Below are 24,727 nucleotides of genomic sequence, written 5' to 3' on the forward strand. Positions count from 1 at the left end.
GTCTTCTCTTTATGGTATTATCATTTTATGATTGCTGTTAATAGTTGCTTCATTAAGGGGGAGCAAACCCTACAAGAGGAAAAATTAAAGAATGCTTCAGAAAAAGGACTTAACCTTGTTTGATGATGTCAAAAAGGGGGAGAAATTAAACACAAAGAAATCCATCAAAAGCAAACACTACAAATTATGAGAAATTAATACATTGACAATTTTAAGTACAAATGCTAAATATACTGCAAATAAGTACCTTTTAAAATTACTTATACTCTAATTTGCTTTGATAGGCTTTAAAATTTCAAACCTACTCTGATATATTGAATAAATTGCTCTAATACTTTGACAATTTTACTACTCCGATACATTACTCAATTTTACTCTGATACATTGAAAAACTGTTTTTATTACTCTGATACTTTGTAAAATTATTTTTCCTACACTGATACATTGCAGGATTTTCATTTCTCTTGCTCTGATACATCTTAAACTTAAATGATCTAATACTCTTTCCAAATCAACTATTCAATATGCTTTGGCACACATGACTAGTTTTGAGAATTGAGAAAATTTTTCAAAATACAGTTTGCTCTGATAATAAAATCAAATTTTCTGCTCTAACACCAAAACAATAATCCAATGAGCATATCTTCCAATCTTTAAGCAAATGGGCAAACTACTTATGCATATAACCATTTGTTTCACATGCCAAAAGAATCATACTCTTTTCAAGCATATGCTTTTGAAATTCATGATTCATATAAATGCTTTTGTTCAAATATTTTGTCATCATCAAAAAGGGGAGATTGTTGTTCCTAGATTGATTTTGATGACTACAAAACAGTTGGAAGGGATACAAATAATTTTTTATGTGAAAAAGACCTTATGCTCTACAGGGGCAAAATGTAATTTTATCAAAACTCTAATTTGATAACATCATCGTGTAGAACAAATGATATGTAATCTATTGGTGAAAGTTTCATGGTTTTTGGACTTATATTTTTGGAGTTATGAAGGTTTGAAGTTCATGAGTCGACTCATGAGTCAACTCATGAAACTATGAGCTGATTGGCACGCAAAGATTAGCCATGGCACGCTGGTTTTCTGGCTTGGCACGACCTGTGAGTCGACTCATGAGTCGACCTCTGCTGTTTTGGGCCAAGAAAATCCAGAAACCCAATCTCTGGACTTTGCAACAGAGGTCGACTCATGAGTCGACCCCTGAGGCATGAGTCGACTCATGAGTCGACTCATATGTCGGGATTTGCCTGTAACGGCTAGTTTTTGGCCAGATTTGGTTGCTTTTTAATGCTCTTTTTGTGCTCTAACGGCTCTTTTTCTGCCTAGCTTGTTTTCCTTTGTCTCTTAAGACTATAAAAGGTTTCAAAAGGTGGAAAACAAAAAAAGAGAGATCCAAATATCCAAGAGGCATTCAAGTGATTTGAAAAGAGAAAATCAAGAGCATTCAAGAGGGCATTCAAGTGCATTCAAGAGAGAGTTTTCTCAAGCCAACTTCTCAACCTCATTCAAGAGCTCATTTAAAGCCTTCAAGAAGCCTTCAATCAAGCTCACCAACTCCTCAAGCATTTACTTCATCTCTCATCCACTTTGAGGAAATCCAAGAAGGGCTTCTTCATTTGAGTAAAGCGTATTTATTGTTATATTCGCTTACTTAAGGAGCTATTCTTGTACTTATTTGTGCTCTAAACTGATTTTATCTTGTGAGCAATTTTTTTGTTTTGGAGGGTTTCCAAAACAAGGAAAGGTTGATCCGAACCTGAAATCGGAGTGTATTGGGTCGGCTTGTACCTGGGAAACAAGTGGACTAGCTTGGGATAGCTAGTGTCGGAGTTTCCGACGGTTGTATTCGGGTTGAATACAAAGTATAGTGGATTGAAATTCCCAAGTAGGAGCTTGGGGAGTGGATGTAGGTGCAAGGTTGGCACCGAACCACTATAAATCATTGTGTTTGTGGCATGCTTTATTGTTTCTCTTTAATTCTCCATTATATCCTTGCATTCTTGTTTTAAGTAATTAATCTCAAACCAAAGTCTCTCTCTTCATTCATCAAGTTTTTGATATATAATTTTTACAAGTAATTAGTTAAGCCTAAAATCTTTAAAACCCAATTCACCCCCCCTCTTGGGTTGCATAGCTGGGCAACATTTATACTTTTGATTATTTATGTTAATTTTCTCGTTAATCTATTTATGCAGACTCTTAATATACTCGGCAAAGGAAGATGCAGACTCAAACACTCTAGCATAAACTGGCAATGGGTCAAGTCTACAGGGTTTTGGGGATGGTAGCTATGCACAATCTCGAATGGACTCATGCTTATGGATTTATTTACCGAACTATTGTATGCAAACTTGGCTCAGGGTAAAAGTAAATCTCAGTTCCCAACATGCTTTCTGACTAAACACCTCAACAGGTTTCCTAAACTCCTGTTTACAACCTCAGTCTGAACATCAGTTTAGGAGTGGTATACAGTCGAAAAATTTAATTTGGTTCCCAACATGTGCCACAAAGTTTTTCAGAAATAACTTACAAATTTCACATCCCTATCCGAGATAATTGTTTTAGGCAAATCGTATAACTTCACAATCTCATCTAGGTATAATCGGGCAACTCTAGAGGCATCTGACATTTTGGGGCACGATAAGAAATGGATCATCTTAGAAAATCGGTCCACTACCACATATATCGAATCATTCTTCCTAGATGTATGTGGCAAACCCAAGACAAAGTCCATGCTCATGTCTTGCCAAGGACAGTTAGGAACAGGTAGTGAGGTGTTATAACCCAGCCCAAAGGCCCACAAAGCCCAATTGAAAAAAAAAAGGAAGAAGACTCTCAACGGGAGTTCTCTTCTCCGATGAAGGGGAGTTTGAATCAAACTCTTGGGTTCCTCTATAAGAGGAGACCCTCATTCCCTCTCTTTCATGAACATCCGTCATCAAGAAGAAGCCGAGCCCCCTTCCTATCTCGCCGTCTTCCTCTCTCTATTCATCTCTCTTGTTTCGGATGATCATCACCGTGTTCAAGGAATTTTGGGCTGAGCATCACTAGAATCAGGTAAAAATCCCTTAAGGAAGCCCTTCATCAAGTTCTTGTGATTATTAAGATAGATTTCAGTTAGTTTATTTGCTGATTTTGGAAAGAAAAAATTGGATCTCAAGTGCCCTGTTTTCTCTCCCTATGTTTGATTTGATTTCGACGTCGTCCATCGTTGTTGATCATCGGATCGGAGATCTATGATCTTGCCACCATGAGCCGCACCTCCGACCAACAATCATCAGATTTCTTTTGAAAAAGGTTGTCCCCTGTTTCGGATTGTTCCGACCCTCTTTTCCTTTGATTTTCCGACGCCGGTGGTCACTGCCAACCATCGATTTGGCTTCCTTTGGGCTACGGTGTCGTAACCCTCCTGTCGTCAGCCACCGCTGCATCGGCCGTGGCCTCTGATCCGTCGAACAAGGGAGGGACCACACGGTCCCCTATTTTTGCCCAAAAGAAACCAAAGGAAAAAGAAGAAGAAGGAAGAAAGAAAAGAAAAGAAAAGAAAAAGAAAAAAAAATAGATTTTCTCTCTCCTCTCTCTTTCTCTCTCTAGAACTTTTCTTTCACGCTCTAGTTTCTCTCTCTACTTTCTCTCTCTAAAATTTTTTCTTCCGAGATTATTTCTCTTTCCTAAGATTTTCTAAAATTTTGAGAAGAATGATGATGAATTTAAATGATCCTAGTGTTGATTTTGATTTGTGATCGTCGGACAGTATACTGACACTCACTTTGACCAGATCAGACATCTTTAGATTTTATTTCTCATGATTTTATTGAATTATCCATATGGTAATTTCAGCATGTTTTGATTCAATTATCTTAATCTGATCGATCAGATTTGTTGAACCATATCATCTGATTTGTCCAGATAAATTTTTTTCTCTAAAATTATACTTTATGAATTCTTTTTTCTCTAATTTTTTCTCTCTATTTGATTTAAGAACTCAATAAAAGAATCTCAATCCTATCATTTTGAAAATCTGATTTGATCCGGTAGCCAAACTTTGAACCATCTATATCTTAATTAGTTTTTGACCGGATGAAATTAGATGATTGGACCAACTGGATGATGGGATATGGGTGTCCATCAATTCTATCTTTCTTAATTGTTCATATCCTTTCTAATTATTGAAATTGATCCTATATAAAATTATGGATGTTTGATCATGGGATATCGCGATATAATCTATGAATAAAGGATGTTGGAAGAAAATTTATAGAATTATATAGATTTATTGAAATACGTATGAAATAAGTAATGCTTCATTTTTTTAGATTTATTAGCAAATTATAATATATTTTTCTGACATGATTTATGAAATGATGCATGAATTGGATGAATAATATTTTATTATGAAAAATATCTTATTTTGAAATGTGATGATGAAGCATGATTGAATATATTAATTTTATTATGCATTATGTCGATTGATTTTGATACCACATGATTATATATTTTTTTATCGAACTAAAATAAGAGATATGATTTATAAAAAATTTTGATTTAAGATATGAATTGACAACCTGGCTATGTAAAGAACCCCACTAATGGGGTCATATACGTTGGCAATTGATTTATCCTGAGGATTTATGTCGCTAGCGAGACCAGCAATATGTTGCCAGTGAGACCAGTGACAAACCGTCAGCGAGACTAGCGGTTTCGAAAAATTTTATTGTCAGATGATTTACAGCTCACCGCAAGATGATACGCGGTGTTATGATCCTGCCACAGAAAAAATATGGTCATAGCTCATGGTTGATGAAAAAAATTTAAGAATAAAAGAAATTAAAATCTCGAAAGAAACTTGCATTTTTGAAAAAAAATAAATTTGACATGGACTATATTACATAATCAAAATTGATTTCAAATTGATAAACTCAATATACTTATTTTCTATAAATGGTTATTTACTTTAATGCCTGATGAAATCTGTTGAAAGTGATCATTGCTTATTGGACTATCTAGCTCATTACCTCCTATTTTTACTATTTTTACAGATATTGAAAAATTAAGATGATACAAGATATGAATGAAAGAGTGATGAGAAGCAGAATCTCCATACTTTTATTTTAGACTGAAAATCTTATTGAATTTGATGTAAGATATATTGAACATTGTTGAATTTATTGAGATATTAAAGTTGAAATTTAGATTGTTATATTTTAGATTTAAATTATTGATTAATTATTCCGCTGTTGTTTTAGAATAGCATGATAAGATGCCTTGCATGTTTATAGAGAGAGTTTTTTATGAGTATACGGCGGTTGCCATGACCTTCGGCTCGTGATCTCGGATCAGAGGCATGATAATTAAGTGGTATCAAAGCATTAGTGGATGAACTATGATATATAGAATCAAATATATGATGAGTGTAAGTGGATGGACACTAGGGTCATTATGGTCTAGATCTATGATGATTGTAGTGTGAGAAATTTTTATGATTTTTGATTAAATATTAAGATTATATATGAAAGGATCATAAGAGATTATGACATATATAGTTTGAAATATGATGGATGATCTATGAATCATCATAAGATTAGTTAGATTTTGGTCGAAAGTAATTACAAAAAGATTGACATAAAAATTTTATTATGTATTATGGTTATTAATTTGATCATTGATTATTCGAGTGAATCGTAAGCTCAAATTTGATGCAAGAATAATATTATGATATTACTCTTAGTTGAGAAGTTGACTATTATTGGCACGGTAAAATTTGATGATAAAGATTTGACTATTATTGACTAAGAAAGTCTCTTATGATACTTGATTAGAATATTTATCGAAATTGAACTTGATATGTAGATCATATGTAAAGTGATATATTAGGATGAATGCATATTTGAAGATATTGCAAAGAAGTCTATTCTTATTGATGAAATCAATTATGAGATTGTAGAATATTCATTATGTTAGAATCTTTAATTATCATCCTTGGATCTAAATAATAGATCTTATTTGTGTCTTTGAGAGACTATATGATGTGTATGAAATTTTAATTTAAAATTTTCATATCTAAGTTAATCAAAGAATTTTTTGATATTGTTGTTGAGATTGTTAATGAAAGACTACCATCTTTAGACTAAAAAAAAAATCTGATTTATATTTGTTCAAAATTATTGGACCCATGTGAATTTGTAATTTAAAATTTTTGGATTTAGAAATTGATATGGAGTTCCTTTGCTTTTGTTAATGAGATCCCTGATTGAATCTATTAAGTGGAGATTTGATTTTTGAAGCTTGTATGATTGTTATGAAAGGATACTTGATAGGTAATAAGGATCTTGATGATAGAAACTTTAGAAAAAATAATGATTTAAAATTCCTATATGTTTTAATTATGTCCTAATTTGGTGAAGTATCAAAGAATTTTCTTATTGATTTGACTTATAAAAATTTGATTTAAATTATCTAATTGAATTGATATGAGAATTAAGATTTGATTTATATTAATTTTAGTAGACCTTTGTGATGGTTTTGAATGTAATATTAGACTTAAGGATTAATTAAGATTATTGTACACGAACAAAAATAGGAATGAGAATTAAAAGTTAATCTTTGACTTCAATTGAAATTTAAAAATATAGATTTTTTTATTTATAGGATAAAAAAATAATTTGATCAAAAAAAATTTTTTTGGTGAACCTAAGAAATTTTGATTATTGGAATAGAGTGCACAGCAGAAGCATGGAGATATGAAAAGTAAGTCAGAAATGTTTACTCTTTGAGTTAAAAAATTATGATAGATGATATGATTTGATACAAAAAAATTATTGATATTAGAAAGAATAATATTTTAAAATTTTAGATTATTTTGGATATCCTTAATATGATTTTCAAAAGTAGTGCTTCCATCTACTATGCTACAAAAATATTTAGCATCCTAATTCTAGGATGAGTGGACCCTGAATTTTTAATTTTAGATTTAAAATATTTAGAGATAATTTTTTATTCTAAAATTTAATAATTCTTTATTTATTAGAAAAAATTTGAGATTATTTACTGAACATTAATTTTGATCTTAGATTTTTATACTCAAAAGTTTATCTATGGAGAATGTGGTAAAATTTATTTATGATCTTGTGATAAACTGATTAAATCATGAGTAGTTAAGGATTTTTTGATTAGGTCAAAGGGTTTATTATTGATAAAGTCAAAGGGGGCACGGAAAGGCTGAAGCTATACCAAATTGAAGATGGGCTAGCTTGCCTAAGGGAAAGAGTTTCCTTTTACAGGAACTTCAAACTGTCAAGAAATTTGATATCCTTATTTAAAATTGAGAGGTTAATTTCGATAATCAAAAATAGTAGTATTGATTCTAATCAACATTGATAATATTGATCTTTTTTTTATGAAATGATTTAATAATAAATTTGCATAAAAAAAATATCAAAAATTTGAGGATAAGATTAAAATGATGAATCTTCAACCTTTGAAAGCATAAATAAGAAAAAATATTTTTGAATTTTGATGTCACTGTATGATTCATATAAGTATATTTTCTTATCTTATGATGGGTTGATTAATTAAGAGTGATTAGTATTCTGATAAAAAAAATTATTTAGAAATTAAGATATTGATTTTTTTCTATTTACAAGAGATAGATTTGATTTTGATCTAAGCATAAGGTATTGAATATTATTTTTATAGAAAATATGATCATGATTTTGAAATCTTAAAAAAAAAAATAAAAATCTTTGAGATATTGATTTTGATGATAAGAAATGAATGGTTCTGATTCAGATCAACACTGGATGTACTCGCATTTTCCTTATGAAATGATTCAAGAGGAGATTTGCATTAAGAATTAGAATATTGAAATATTTGTGGGTGAGATTTTAAAAATAAATCTCAAGTACGAATTTTTGAAGACTTAAGTAAAAAAAATTTTGGGGATAAAATTTTTTTTAAGGAAAAAGAATGTTATAACCCAGCCCAAAGGCCCACAAAGTCCAATTGAAAAAAAAAATAAAATAAAAAGAAGACTCCCGACAGGAGTGCTCTTCTTCGATGAAGGAGAGTTTGAATCACTCTTGGGCTCCTCTATAAGAGGAGACCCTTGTTCCCTCCCTTCCATGAACATCCACCGTCAAGAAGAAGCCAAGCCCCCTTTCTCTCTCAACGTCTTCCTCCCTCGATTCATCTCTCTTATTTCGGATGATCATCATCGTGTTCGAGAAATTTTGGGCTGAGCATCATCGAAATCAGATAAAAATCTTTTAAAAAAGCCCTTCATCAGGTTCTTATGATTATTAAGATGGATTTCAGTTGGTTTATTTGCTGATTTTGGAAAGAAAAAGTCAGATCTCAAGTGCCCTATTTTCTCTCCCTGTGTTTGATTTGATTCCGACGACATCCATCATCGTTGATCATCGGATCGGAGATCTATGATCTTGCCACCATGAGCCGCACTCCGGCCATCTTCCTCAACCTTTGAATCCCAATTTTCGATCGATAATCATCAGATTTCTTTTGAAAAAGGTTGTCTCCTGTTTCGGACTGTTTCGCCCCTCTTTTTCTTTGATTTTTTGATGCCGGTAGTCACCGCCGACCGTCAGTTTGGCTTCCTTTGGGCTGCAGTATTGTAGCCCTCCTATCGTCGGTCACCGCCGCACTAGCCACGGCCTCTGATCCGTCGAACATGGGAGGGACCACACGGTCCCCTATTTTTGCCCAAAAGAAACTGAAGGAAGGAGAAGAAGAAAGAAGAAAAAAAAAAAAAGAAAAAGAAAAGAAAAAGAAAAAAGAAGGAAGATTTTCTCTCTCCTTTTCTCTCTCTTTTTCTCTCTCTAGAACTCTTTCTCACTCTAGTTTCTCTCTCCACTTTCTCTCTCTAGAATTTTTTCTCTCTAGATTATTTTTTTTTAAAAATTTTTTAGAATTTTGAGAAGAATGATGATGAATTTAAATGATCATAGTAATACATTTTGATCTATGATCGTTAGACGGTATACCGACACTCATCTTGATCAGATCAGATAAGTTTAGATTTTATTTTTCATGATTTTATTGAATTATTCATATGATAGTTTCAACATATTTTGATTAAATTATCTTAATCTGATCAATCAAATTTTTTAAAACATATCGTTTGATTAGTCCAGATAAATTTCTCTCTCTAGAATTGTACCTCATGAATTCTCTCTTCTCTAATTTTCTCTCTCCATTTGATTTACGAACCCAATAAAAGAATCTCGATACTATCACTTTGAAAATCTGATTTGATCTGACAGCCAAACTTTAAACCATCTATGTCCTAATTAGATTTTGACCAGATGAAATTAGATGATCGGACTAATTTGGATGATGGGATACGGGTGTCCATCAATTCTATTTTTTTAATTATTCATATCCTTTCTAATTATTGAAATTGATCCTATATAAGATTGTGGATGTTTGATCATAAGATATTGTGATATGATCTATGAACAAAGGATGTTGAAAAAAAATTTATAGAATTATGTGGATTTGTTGAAATACGTATGAGGTAAGTAATGCTTCATTTTTTTAGATTTATCAATAAATTATAATATATTTTTCTGATATGATTTGTGAAATGATGCATAAATTGGATGAATAATATTTTATTATGAAAAATATCATATTTTAAAATGTGATGATGAAGCATGATTGAATATATTGATTTTGTTATACATTATGTCGATTGATTTCGATACCACATGATTATATATTTTCTTATCGAACTAAAATTAGAGATATGATTTATGAAAAATTTTGATTTAAGATATGAATTGACAACTTGACTATGTAAAGGATCCTACCAATGGAGGCATATACATTAGTAATTAATTTATCCTGAAGATTTATGTCGTCAGTGAGACCAATGACAAACCACCGACAGACCAGCGACAAATCGCCAGTGAGATCAGCAGTCCTAAAGAACTTTACTGTTAGATGATTCGCAGCTCACTGCAAGATGATATGCGGTATTATGACCCTGCCACAAAAAAAATATGATCATAGCTCATGGTTGATGAAAAAAATTTAAGAATAAAAGAAATTGAAATCTTGAAAGAAACTTGAATTTTTGAAAAAAAAATGAATTTGGCATGAACTATGTTGCATAATCGAAATTGATTTCAAATTGATAAACTCTATATACTTATTTTCTATAAATGATTGTTTACTTTAGTGTCTGATGAAATCTATTGAAAGTGATCATTGCTTCTGGGCTATCTAGCTCATTACTTCCTATTTTTATTGTTTTATAGATGTTGAAGAATTAAGATGATACAAGATATGAATGAAAGTGTGATGAGAAGTAGAACCTCCATACTTTTATTTTAGACTGAAAATCTTATTGAATTTGATGTAAGGTGTATTGAACGTTGTTGAATTTATTGAGATATTAAAGTTGAAATTTAGATTGTTATATTTTGAATTTAAATTATTGACTAATTATTTCGCTATTGTTTTAGGATAGCATGATAAGATGCCTTGCATGCTTATAGGAAGAGTTTCCTATGAGTATGCGGCGGTTGCCACAACTTTCGGCTCGCAATCTCGGATTAGGGGCGTGACACGAGGTGTAAAGTCCGATGTTTTATTTACGTTGCTTTCCTACGGTGCAAGTCTTACGTTGGGCAATGATACGGACGACATCACGCTTCAGACTTGATCAGAAAAATTAGTTCTCTATGGCCTCAATGGTCTTATTTCTATCGAAATGCCCAGATAAACCTCTCACATGTATTTTCCATATTAAGAATCCCTAACAGAAGTACGTGGGATACACAACTTATTACTTTTAAAAAGGTACCCGTCCGAAAAAATATACTCACCGTACTCCTTAGATGGTCCTTTCTCAAGTGAGGCATCAACAGCACTAAAATCAGGGCAATTTTTACAATTCTCTTTCAACTTCTCGAAGTCTACTACTTCAATACTTACTATCGATAGAGGGCCACCCTACGAGAAAGTGCATCAGTAGCTCGGTTCTCCATTCCAGCCTTGTGCTTGATCACGAAGGTGTATGCTTGTAAAAATTCAACCTACTTTCCATGCCTGAGGTTTAATTTCTTTTGAGAATTGAGGAATCTAAGGACTTCATAATCCGAGTATAAGACAAATTCTTGTGGTAGCAGATAGTGTTTCTAATGTCTAAGGGCTTGTATCACAGCATAGAATTTCTTATCATAGATGGAGTACCTGTGCTTAGATTCATTTAGCTTTTCACTAAAGTAAGCCATAGGATGTCCATCCTGACTCAAAACTCCACCAATTTCTACTCCTGATGCATCGCAAGCTACCTCAAAGACTTTTGAAAAATTGGATAGATGTAGGATAGGGGCTTGGGTCATTCGATCTTTGATTTTCTGAAAAGCTTGCTCAGTGGCTTTAGTCTATTCAAAGACTTTTTTTTTTATACAATCAATAATAGGAGCCACAATCGTGCTAAAATTCCTAATGGACCGATGGTAAAACGTGGGTAATCCATGAAAGCTTCGTACATTATGGACATTTTGGGGTTTGGGCCACTCACTGATAGCACACACTTTTTCAGGATCAATGGATACACCATCAGGAGTAACTATGTAATCCAAAAAAATAACACATTTGGTCATAAATTCGCATTTCTTGAGGTTAGCGTAGAGGGTCTTAGTTTTAAGGGTTTGAAACACCTGACGTAAATGGTCTATGTGATCTTCTTTGGATCTACTGTATATAAAGATATCGTTGAAGTACATGACCACAAATTTACCAATGAATGGATGTATTACCTGATTCATTATCCTCATAAAAGTGCTTGGAGCATTGGACAGACCAAACAGCGTAATCAGCCATTTATAAAGACCATCTTTCATCTTGAAGGCAGTCTTCCACTCATCTCTGAGTCTAATTCTAACTTGGTGATATTCACTCTTTAAGTCAATCTTGAAGAAAATAGTGGATCCAGCTATCATGTCTAGCATGTCATCAAGCCGAAGAATGAGAAATCGATACCTTACCATAATTTTGTTAATTGCACGACTATCCACGCATATCCTCCAAGTTCTATCCTTCTTGGGAGTCAGGAGCGCGGGAACCACACAAGAACTCAAATTTTTTCTAATAAATTCCTTCCTAAGTAGTTCTTTTACTTGATGTTTTAGCTCCGCATGCTCTATGGGATTAAGATGATAGTAGGGCAAATTGGATAAGAAAGCTCCTAGAACAAAGTTTATTGTGTGTTGGATATTCCTCATGGGCGGCAAGTGATCTGGGAGATCCTTAGGGAAAACATCTTTGAAGCTTTTAAGGAGATTTGCTATCTCTTGGGGGTGATGACTCGTGTTCTTCGTGCTAACTTCTTTAACAGCTAGAATCTAAATAGAAGAGTTTTCTCTCAAATATTTTTCAAACTTTTTTGCACTAATTAAATGTTAGCTCTTGTTTTGCTTTTCTTCTTTGGACTCTAAAAGGCAGTTCTTTTTTACATTCCTAAAGGGTGAAGGGTATATCATAATTTTTTTTCCTTTGTTCATGAACATATATGAGTTGGATCGACCATGAAGTGTTGCATCCTGATCGAACAACCAAGGCCTGCCTAGGATTATGGTTCCTACATTTATCAGCATAACATCACACCACACATTTTTTTGATAAGACTGAAATTTTATGAGGACTAGGCAACGGTGCCTAAGTGGGATGGACGATGCATCTATCCAGGTGACTATGTATGGATTTGGATGATCTACGGCATTAGGCCAAGTTTTGACATTGCATCAATCGAAATAGCATTGATGCAGCTACTACTATCAATGATGATCTTGCACACTTTATTTTTTTGACCTATGAAGATGTGAAAAATAGTAGTCCTATGTCAATCTTTATTTTCTTTTGGTGGGACTAAAACGCATCTTACTATACCCATTCTCTCTTTAGATCCAATAGTACTGGGTTCCTTATAAGCTTCAGCTAACTCAGTCTTTACTATGTATACTTTTTCATCTTTTAAAAAGTTTTTGAGGTTCTCTTTTTCGGACTCTCTAATGTGTAGAGCTCGAGATGGACATTGACTAGAAATGTGACCTAATCCATTACACTTGAAGCATCAGGTTCCTGAACTACTTCCTCTCGAGTTCTCTACAAAGGCTTCTTTGCCTTTATCATTCTTTCTCAATGGAGGACTAATAGGTGGGGAAAGATTGGTTGGGATCTGATTATAGCCGGATTTAGGGATCTGATTAAAGCTAGGTCTAAGGCCAAGAATACTAGGCTTACATGACTCAAGTTGTCGGATGATCGATAATCTTTGAAATATTTCATAATCCTGTGCTAATTGATAAGCTTGTTCTAAGCTATAGACCTCACACATGAACAGTTCTCTCTGTATGTCATTCCTTAAACTAGCCCTAAATTGTGACAAGGTGACAGATGGATCTTCACTAATACCACATCGCATAAGATATTTATCAAATTTGACGATGTACTCAGTAACAGACTTGCTACCCTAGGTCAACCTTTGCATTGGTCTAGGAGACGCTGTTGATAGGAGGTAGGGAGATATTTTTCATAGAGTTTATCTTTCATTTCATCCCAGGTACTTATGAGCTCTTGTCTCTTATGCATGGCTAATCGCTCCATATTATGCCAATATAATTTGGCTTGATCTAGAGTCTCATTTTGGTGAATCTGATCTTTCTCTCTTCAGACATATCGTACCATTCAAAATAATGATTCATGTTCGCCTTCCAGTCAAGGTACTCGTTGGGGTCTAGATGGTCCACAAAGCTTGAGACTTCGATCTTAACACTCTGAAGTATTCTCTCATCCTGATTATTATAATTGTGATGGGGTCGGACCGTTTGATTGCGATCTCTATCAAAATCAGGATGGTCACGTCGCCCTCTAGCATAGTCATCTAGGAGAGGGGCATTCCTAACATGTTTTTTCATGCCATTCATTTTTTCTTCTTCTAAGGTCTTTACTCACGCATTCAATTACTAGACTGAACCACCTATGGCATTTAGCCTCTCAGTAATATCTTTAAAGGCTGCGACAAAATTAAAATCTATTCTATGACTTGACTCTGAATTTTTTGGATGATATATAGCTCCGAACCTAGTAGACATGCAATACAATCGATTCTAGAGGTTTTACTAGACCTAAAAGCTCAAATCACTATGAATTGATCGAAGCACAAGTGGACCAACAATCAAATCCTAGGGCTGGCAGGTAAGAGATGGAATTTGTGGGAGGCTCTCCTCGCTCTCGTGAGGACCTAATTAGAGAACCATAATTCACTTAGGCACTGTCTTATACCTCTTGCCTTAGACACCATCTTACGGAGTCAATTGTAGACCAAACTAGCACTAAGACTCATTGTAGCAATTGAACTTGACTTGTTTTGACCTTATTCTTTTAATATCTAATTGATTTTAGCTTAGGTTTGGGTCAATGCATATGAGGTTGGTGGTTTTTAGACCAAGGAAAGATGATAAAATCCTTTCCTTATTTTATGATGGGAGTGCTCTTAAGGTAGGTTGCAGATACAAATAAAGTACATACATTGATTTCAAAATGAAATAAAACAGTACCAACTAAGTTATCAAATGGAAAAGTGAAACTAAGTTACAGAAATTATGAACTTCAAACAAACATAAAATAAAATTGACACTCTAATCAACCCTTAAGTGAGGAAATTTTTTTCTTTTAAATGCAGAAAATTTCAGATTTTAAAAAATTTGTTTTGGATCGCAGGGCCCTTTAATTGAAATTCTGCTATGGAGCTCTCAGGGGATAGCTCTCACATATTTCAAATCAAGATAGGATTTTTAATCGAGTAAGGATTCCAGAAAATCAAATCTCTGAATTTTTGGATGTTTCAATAGGTGGGAAACTCTATTTTTCCTTAGATTGCGTGAAAATAGGGTAGGTCATAGAATTCTGCATGCTAACCTTCAATAATAGATAAATCTAGCACTAATCCTAGATCTATTTTTTAGATCTCCACACATGAAAATCTTTCTTATCGAATCTAGTTTCCAAATCAATAAATTTTGTGAATTTCAAAATTTTCTATAGATGAAAATTTTAATTTCTTCCAAAGGTACGCAAATATTTTCTGAACAGATTTTTCAGGTGCAGAAGTTAAGACATGTAAGATATTCCAAATGAATTTTTGAAAATCAAATAATTTTAGATTTCAGTGAAATTTAAAACCCTACTTATCAATCAAGTCTAAAATCTATACAAAAAATTTAAGTATTTTCTGAAGTGTCTGAAAATAGAAATCATAGTTTCTTTGAGGACTGTGCAGGATACCTACCTGCAGGTTTTGATGCAGAAAAACTATCTAAATGCAAAACTCTAGCCCTAACCAAATTTGGCTCTGATACTAAAATTGATGCGGGACGAGAATGAAAAATCTAGATATAAGATGCATGCAATCCTAATAATCAGATCAGCAAGAAGAATTATCAAATGCAATTAAAATCTAAACGTAGCACAGAAACTATAACGAGCGTAGAAATTATGCAGAAGTTATTTTATCAAGATTTAAAATAAACCAGGAAAGAAAACTCAGCATGCACCATCAGAAATTTATTCTGGTTGGATGGAAGGTTGTTAAAGAACTATCCTATTTAAGTCAGGGCTCTACTCCTAATAATTTCTAGATAAATCAAACAAAGTAGGTTCTCGAGCAGTCAATAATGATATGGAGGAACTATCTCGAGAAAAAATCTCATTTAGCATGAAATCTTGTGCGATCTGGAGGAGAAGATCAATCCGATAAGAGTTGAAGAGCATCGTAAAGGTTTGACATTGAAGGAGATCGTCTTATCTTTAGATCGAGATCGCAAACTCATAGAGAAAATTTGATTGCTCCAGTTCTATTCAACCTTCAAGGAGAGGGCATTAAGATGTGAATTTGATTGTGGGTGGTAAGGAGTGGATTATTGTTGATTGAAAAGATGTGGATAGCAGATTAAAAGATAGAGAACAGGAGAGAAGAGGTAGAGGAGGAGGAAGGGAGGAAGAAGGAGAAGGAAGAAATGGGCAGAAAGGAGAAAGACGCATCAAAAAATTTGAGAAAGATTTTTTTTCTTATTTTAAAATATGCTGCTACAACCATATGATCGATAAAAATAAAAAGAGAAAGGATGCCCTCAACAAAGAAGGAAATCGCATCCAACTCTTTTCTTGCATGCATGAAATCACGATAGAAAAGGAATGGATGGCGCTTTGGGTAAATCCTATACTAAGGTCCTAATTATTTGAAATTCAAATTTCTTACTTGAATTTCAAATAATCTGGGTTTAGCTTAGTCAAGTAGATTGGCCTACAGAGGACTCACATGATTCAAATATATCAAGCTCAACTTATATGACTCATGACTCAAAACAACTCAATCGATGATCAAACCAAATACATAAGATCAAACCAAATACATAACAATCAAACCAAATACAAATAGATGCTCTTTTGATGAGGTGATGACTACGATCTATCATGATGAAGGTGACAACTATGATCTGTCGGTGCTCCCCTGATGAAGGTGATGGCTATGACCTATTCTGACGAAGACGGTGTCCTCACCACTATGAAAACCATGTGTGCCTATCAAATTATACATATAATTAAAGGAAAATGCTGAACATATCAAAACTGTATCTCTATCAAACCATATATGTAATTTAAAAAAATACAAAATAGGGTACTAACTCTAGCAAGCAGAAGAGTGCACAAGTTTGACAAATTCTCCAACAAATGAACATTGTTGAAGAAAAAAAGATTACTGGATAGGATTATAGATATAACTTAGATCTTGGCATAGAAAATATTAAATTTTAAATAGATCCATCTAACAATAATGCAGTTTAGTCTTGAGGCTTCGTCTATGATTAGCTTTGGTTGTAGGAGTTCCTAATATTAATGTGAAATTTATTTAGAAGTTGTCATTCAAAGATCTCTTAGAAATTAATAAAAATTTAGAATACATGATCATTTGTGTTTTCAATTATATGTTTATTCTTTTAATCATACAATAATATTCTCGACAAGTAATTTTGCAGAAGTTACGAAACATGGATAGAAAAATCTCTTGATTTCGTTGTGGAGCAACTATTCTTCAAAGCCTCTCAATCTTATTAATAAAAATTTCATCTTTCTATCGAAAAAGATACATGTTGTTTTGTTAATAGATTGTACTTAACTTAAAATTTAGCTCAAAATTGACTCATTCAATAAGCTGAGCTAGAATTTCTTTGCAAAAATTTACTACTTTTCTGAAAGAATGTCAGTGAGAGCTCGTTGGTTGGCTATATGGGTGCACCCAAGTCAGTTTTGTTTTTATTTGTATGGAAGGACAAAAGATATACATATATTTTATGATTTCAGTGTAGACAGCTTCTCTTTCTATACTATCCCCACTTGAAGGGAGATATTAAATGTATACGTGGGCCTTGGTCAAACGCCGAACATGGTCGACACAATATAGAAGGATGAAAACTTATATAAACATTTGAAGAATTATATAATATTATACCATGGATATATTTTCAAAGTATAAATGCAAAACTTCAGCCCTCCCCGTACCAAAAAACTGAAAAGCTCAAAATAAATCATTCAATAAATTATCACAAATAAAAAATAAATAAATCTATAGAATTCTTCAATTACGTGAACTAATGCTCATCCTCGTGAACAAATCCATTTGCTTAGCAAACAAAAATTTTGGATTTGATTCTTGAAATATACTCTAGAAAATTTGAAGTTGAATAATTATAATATATATAGATCACTCTCTTTCTTTTTTTTTTTTTTTTTTTTTAAGAAAACATCTTTCAGTCGTAAACTCTCTTTCTTGGAGTAATGAATCTTTTTTGGGTACAAAATTGATCAGACATACTGACAGCCTATGTTGAAAAGCTTATAGCGATGTTCCTACCTTTTGTGGAGTAGGTTGAGTTATTCTCACTTGCACATTGACTAATGCAATATCCACGTTCTTATAAATGCTCCAAAAGCACGGAGAATCTGATAACCGCGCATGGTGAAGTGTCTCCTCTTGTATAAGAAGCTACGTGGAAGCATCTATCTAAAGTTTTTTGTTTGTCCGATAAAAATCCTAGTCAAGTTATTTCGGGCATCCTCTGCAGCTAAATTCCCATTCAATTAAGTCAGAAGATCACGTTAATTTAAAGTTGAAGTTTGGTTTGTTTTACTCCGGCATCGGTGGTCTCGAAGAGAGATGATCGGGAGAGAACGATCCAATTTAAATCGGAAAGCACGGAGAAGAGAGAGCAGTCTAAAAAAAAAATGATGAAAATAAATAAACCACACCGAACCGAATCGAATCGAATAAATCGATTTGGTGCGGTTCGATGTTCGTTTATTTCAGATTCGATTCGCTATTTTTTTTTTTTTAATATAATTTGGTACGGTTCAAATCGAACAATACTGGATTACACTCCTAATTCTTTGGGGCTGGATTTGATCTATTATCGAGTTGAAAGATCGAAGTTTCTTCGTTAATTCAAGTATGGGAAAAAAAGATATAAAGATCCACATCAAAATTCAAAAATGATGGAAGGATTTCGTTTGTTTTGAAGAGCCTTCTGTCAGAGTCATAGAAGTGTCACATAAATTTATAAGCCTAGTCAGGTCCTCTACCAATAGTATAAGCTTTTTGTTTTTTTTTGTTGGTAGCCTGGTATTATTACATTGCCCTTATGTAGATACAATCCATGGCATCCTAATACAACAGATCCTATAGTAGCAAGAGAGGTGACGTGTAGAACTCCAAAGTATTGACCCAATGTGGATAACTACATATAAAGCAATCCAACCTGCGACCCTGTAAACTTTCTTATAGATATGTACTACCTGAATGATTGTAATGTGGTAATCAATCTCTTCACATCATCTAATATAGGATGCGGGACATTATAACAGCTAGAGGCTTCCGATATCCAATTGATCGCTGCCCTTAGAGTCCGCCTGTTATCACTCAGTATTCTGGATTAGCCACTTACGTACAAGGGTTCAGATGCTTTTGTATTCTGGATTCAGCACTTAGTTTTTGGGTAGCTGTTAGATCGTTATATATATATATATATATATATATTAGTTTAAGCTTTTTCAACTAGGGATAAAAGCGGTATGAGTATTATTCATGTGATCCTTTTTGTATCCGAATCAATTTAGATATAAATAAAAATTTAAAAATCTGACTAATATTTATATACATATTTATATGACTATATTTATTAAAAAAAATAGATATAGATATGAATAGATAACTATCCAATCCGTATCCGAATATCTAAATTTTTATATAATTTTATATAATTTTATATAATACTTATTAATTTTAAAAAAATATATACAACTATATAAATATGTTATTAATTTAATTTGTCATCTATTTAATAATATTTTTAATTATATAGTAATAAAGTTTAGTTATCTAAATAATATCTATAATTATATTTATATTTTTAATATCAAAATTGTATCTATATTTATTTAAAATAAATATAAATTTTTATATCTAAATAATATTTATATCTATATTTATATTTATCAAATAAAAAATAAATATGAATATGAATACTGCGGTATCCGATTTGATTTCAATTCTAACTATAAATTCTTGGTTGATAATATCATAGTCAGTTGCATGGATCACCGGTTCTCAAGTCATTTCTATCGCTCCTAATTTATTTTCTGGACTGCGAATCTACGACTGTGACACATTGCTCTATTGTGGTGAAATAAGAGAGTTAATAATAATAATAATAAATAATAATAATAAAATAAAATTTTTTGTACATCGTGAGTGGTATAGAAAATCCAACGTGGAGTGCACCGTCTCATCCGATTGATTTGCATAGTTCCAACATACATTTAATGTATGCAGATCAACTTTTTCATTTAAAAATTTTGTATGACAAAAATATTTATATTTTTAAAAAAATTATGATATTATATGTCCATATTATGACATCCGGCATCCATAATATGTACAAGATGTTATGATTTTTTTTTTAAAGTATAAAATATTTTTGTTATTCAAAATTTTTAAACAAAAAAAATCGATCTGTAGACATTAAATGTGTATTAAAAAATAATTAGACAAAAAATATCGTTCTCATATGATATTTGAGACCATATTATGATATTTTAAATAATATAATAATTTTTTTAAAAAAATAAAAATATTTTTATTATATAAAATTTTTAAATAAAAAATTATTATATAAATATTAAATATATATTTAAAAATAATAATTATATGAGCCAATCAGGTGCGCTTCGCGTCGGATTTTCTGCATAACCCGCGGTGTACAAAAAAATTTCTGTTCGGAGGTCCAACTCCATCTATTCCCACTTGTCATGCTGGAGCTGGTTTGGTCCCGTGAATCGCACCACAGCCCTTTCTCCTCCACATGCAATTCACGTGGAATTCACGTTTTTTTTCTTGGGTAAAATGGCTTCCACGGCCAAACTTAACACGTGCAATTCACGTGATTCTAGCACTTATCAGCGACCGGGGGGAACTTCGCGGCAGTTACTGCCGCACTTATTTCCACGGTTGTCATGCGCTCTAACGTCTCTGTCTACAGTGGTTTCAAATTAAAGAAGAAAATCTCTTGCTAGATTTTGGCATTTATAGAGGGGCAGACAAGTACAGAAGATCCTCGCCTCTCACTCCTCTTCCTACGTTGCACATTTTCTGAACCCACAAAACAGCATTTATATCGGCATCTCTTTTGCGTTCCCACCTTCAGACTGGACTTCTTCTTCTTCTGGTTCCTCTCTGGCAATTTCTGGTTAGTTTGCTTTCTAATGGCTGCTCTCTCCCCCTCTCTCTATCTCGCTGTTCTAGTTGTTTCATCACTGTAGAACTTTTATAAGATAGTTGTGTTCCTTTCTTTGTTAGGTAGTGTGGGTGGTGACTGGTGAGGAAAATGAGTGCCACGAAGTTCATAAAATGCGTGACTGTTGGAGATGGAGCTGTTGGGAAGACCTGCATGCTCATCTGCTACACCAGCAACAGGTTCCCAACTGTATGTTTAACTTCCCTATCCCATTCATACCATGTAATGAATTTATCATTGCGTTATTTTAAGTTAGGTGCCCACTTTTTTTTGTTTGCTTGTTTGTTTGTTTTTTCAACATTTTCTTTGTTTGGTAGTGTTGGATTATATATCACATATTTACTCTCTTCTTTTTATTCGCCATAAATTTTAAATTAATTCTTGCCACTCTGTTCCTTGAAAAAGCAATGCATGGTATTTCTTGTTTTAGTTCATTCCAGTTTGGAATCTTTTTCTGTAATTATTATTTTGCCTTCCTCTTTGGTTTTGGCTTCTGAGCTGAGTAGATATTTGGTTACTTGTTCTGTTTTTCCTTCTATCCTTTATTTATTTTTTTGTTTTAAATCAGAGTATGTTGGCTTTTCATTGGCCTTTTTCTACCATTCTTGGTATGTTAGAGATTCTTATTCGCTTTGGTACCACCTTAAAAACTATAATTTATAAATTGCTCTCACTATAAAAGTTATCTTTTTGTAAATCTTATACCATCGCTTACTTCCATCATGTTGTTGAATTCACGGGCAGGATTATATACCCACTGTCTTTGACAACTTCAGTGCTAATGTTTGCGTGGATGGGAGCATTGTCAACTTGGGACTGTGGGACACTGCAGGTACTTAGAAGATCATCAATTCAGTTTCGTTGGTGCGATTATCCTATTTGTTTTCTACTTTATTATTTGTAATGCCTTCACATTGGTATATCTTGGTTAATAGGCCAAGAAGATTATAGCAGATTGAGGCCGCTGAGTTATAGAGGAGCAGACATATTTATTCTGGCCTTCTCTTTAATTAGCAGGGCAAGCTATGAGAATGTTCTTAAGAAGGTATTAATCAAAGTATTACGTTAGCACCTGTTCTCCTTTTTCACCTTTCCACTGTGGAATTGGATTTTTGGGTGTTTGAATAGATGGGTTGTTCTCTTTTTGAAATAAAGCTAAACTGACGCATCTCCAACTCAGTCTTTGCTCTCTAGGGCTTTCCCTGGTCAAATGGGAAGACTGATTTACTTATCCTGTTCAGTGCTTTCTTTGACTCGGTTTTCCTCCGTGCTACTTTACCTGTATGTTTGGTTTGACTGTCTTTGGTTGTGTTTGAACGGATGTGTTGTTCTAATCTCAGTTTAATGTCTAATCTTGGTCGGTTAGAAGTTTATACTTCCTTCATTTAGTTCTCTAAGAAATATATGGATTAATGTACTCTTTTCATCTGTCACAACTATGCCCTTGTTATCTATGAACATGCATCTGAGCTTCCTTTGAAGTGACATGCTATATTAACAGAATTATGCAGCACTGGTTGGGTATCAATCTCTCCATTATTTTCCTTTCATGCTTTAAATAAAATGTTTTAATAGTTGATTATTTGTTTATTTTTGTCAATCAGTGGATGCCCGAACTCTGTCGCTTTGCACTCAATGTCCCAATTATTCTGGTTGGAACCAAGCTTGGTTCGTAATCGATTTCAATTTGAATAATTCTTGGTTTATATGATATAGTGTGAGCTTGCATTTTAAGAGACAATGGTAGTTATCTTGGTTTTTGATGTTCTCAGATCTACGTGAAAATAAAGGATATCTTGCTGATCATCCAGGCGCATCTGTGATTACGTCTGCACAAGTAAGTGACATCTGTGGTCATCTTGGATAAGTTTTAGTCATATAAGCACCCAAATTTCGAGGAGCATTTCAACGAATTATCATTATGTTAGGGCGAAGAACTTAGAAAACAAATAGGCGCTGCAGCATATATTGAATGCAGCTCGAAGACACAAAAGGTATGTTCCTCCAGAGATGAGTGTTTTAAATGAAAATAAAAGTTAGGCTTTTTATAGTAGTTTATTTGTGTTGCCTTGTTCTAGTTTTCCAAGCCTTGATATATGACCATCCCCACTGCTTTGTTACCAAAATTGAGTGTCATGTCTAAGGGGTTCTACTTTTCTGTTATTTTCCCTTTTCATTTCAGTATTGATATTTCTCTCAGAAAAATATTTTGTTTTGGATAGAACATCAAGGCTGTTTTTGACACTGCAATCAAGGTGGTTCTTCAGCCACCAAGAAGGAAGGACATGGTGAAGAAGAAAACCAGAAGAAGCTCTGGTTACTCCATGAGGTAAATAAGTAGCTGATTGCAGAGTTGCCTTCTAATTCCTTATGACCAGTTTTTAAATTGAGACTACAATGTTGACTGTTTTCTATTGCATCCTGAGATAGAGTTTATTGGAAAATAGAAAAATTTCATCTATAAGCTATGCTGTTGCTTTTCTCTCAACTAAACAGTTCTTCACCTCTTGATTCCTGAAGTTGGAAAGGTACAGATTTTCTGCTAGATAGAAGCAATATGTTCAGAATAATATATCACCAACTTCTTTCATCCTGGGCCAGCGAATCTCTAAATTTGGTATTTTCTAAAGGACAATAAAACATAAAGCTACCCTTAAGATGGTCAGCCAGACGGCATCTATATTAATCTAAAGGACCTTGTAAGAAAGTTTCAATGCTGTTATGACATGTATGTTAACTTCTTTCTGCAGGAGATTCATATGTGGAAGTGCGTGTGTTGCGTAGTACGAGAAAGCAACTTATTTTGACTTGTGAGTACATGTGCCAATGACCATGTTAACTGAAACATATTACCATCAGTCTTCTAGTTCTAGTGAGATAGCTGGCGAGCTATTTCTTTGTCCATGGCCAGAGGGAACCTTTTGTTCTCCCATGCTCATGGGGAAGGAATCCTTCTTTTGCTGTTATTGTAAGAACTGAACATCTTTTACCTTCATATTATGTGTGTCCTGTTCGATCTAGATATTTGGAAGACATGCATTAGAAAGTAGATTCTGTGATGTTATTGGAACATAGATGATATGGTGTGATATGGATGGTTTAAGATAAAACCATATATTATATATATATATATATATATATATGAATGTGTAATGTAACTTATGTTCGTAAAGCTGGACTTTAGATCAGAAAGCACAAGATGGGTCCTCATTAAGCAAGACAGGACTACAGCATGCGATGCACGTACCAAAAGGGCCTACTCATACTTTCTAATAAGGTTCTAGTTGAAATAACTGATACATGCCCTCAGACTATATGACAAAACATGCACCAGAACTACAATCTTTTCATGAAAACAAGTGGAAGAGGGGAAAGCTAAAATTATAGATACATGCTAGAAAAGGCAGAGATGTTGGAGATTGGATTAAATGAGATGGAATCAAGTGAGCGGCAACTTGTAATGCAGGACAAGCTAATGAAGTGATGAGACAAATAAACTGTGATTTGTCTTACAGGATTGCAGTATTTTGAAAGAATGTAAAATTATTAGTATGTGAACTTCTGATGGCAGTTTGAACAGATGCAGGAAACAAGAATAAACCCTATTAAAGGGGCAAATTCCAACTCAGAAGATTCAGAATTTGCGGTAGGGAAAGATATTGAGAACTAAAATGCTAAACAGCAAAAACCAGCTAAAGTCATTTCCATCCCGGAATTTGAAAGGAAATACAGAATCACTTTTTCTCAGTGATATGGTCATTGTTGGCGTATCTTTTTTGAAATTTCAGATTAGTAGACAAAGTGTCAAATAAGTTTGTTTTGCTAGAGAGGAAAAAAAA

At 33.3% G+C, this 24,727-nt stretch overlaps 1 protein-coding gene across 1 annotated transcript; it reads left to right on the forward strand.

The window, feature by feature from the left end:
- Positions 1 to 20,683: 20,683 nt before the first annotated feature.
- On the forward strand, positions 20,684 to 23,962 carry LOC105048307 (rac-like GTP-binding protein 2). The gene is made up of 9 exons (XM_010927584.4): positions 20,684 to 20,840; positions 20,951 to 21,077; positions 21,633 to 21,720; positions 21,824 to 21,933; positions 22,493 to 22,556; positions 22,661 to 22,725; positions 22,817 to 22,882; positions 23,111 to 23,217; positions 23,639 to 23,962. The coding sequence occupies exons 2-9, from the start codon at positions 20,979 to 20,981 to the stop codon at positions 23,670 to 23,672; spliced, it is 633 nt and encodes a 210-aa protein (XP_010925886.1). The 5' UTR covers positions 20,684 to 20,840; positions 20,951 to 20,978; the 3' UTR covers positions 23,673 to 23,962.
- Positions 23,963 to 24,727: the final 765 nt, after the last annotated feature.

This window comes from Elaeis guineensis, chromosome 7 (assembly GCF_000442705.2).
Source record: "Elaeis guineensis isolate ETL-2024a chromosome 7, EG11, whole genome shotgun sequence".
In the NCBI taxonomy this organism is placed as follows: domain Eukaryota; kingdom Viridiplantae; phylum Streptophyta; class Magnoliopsida; order Arecales; family Arecaceae; genus Elaeis; species Elaeis guineensis.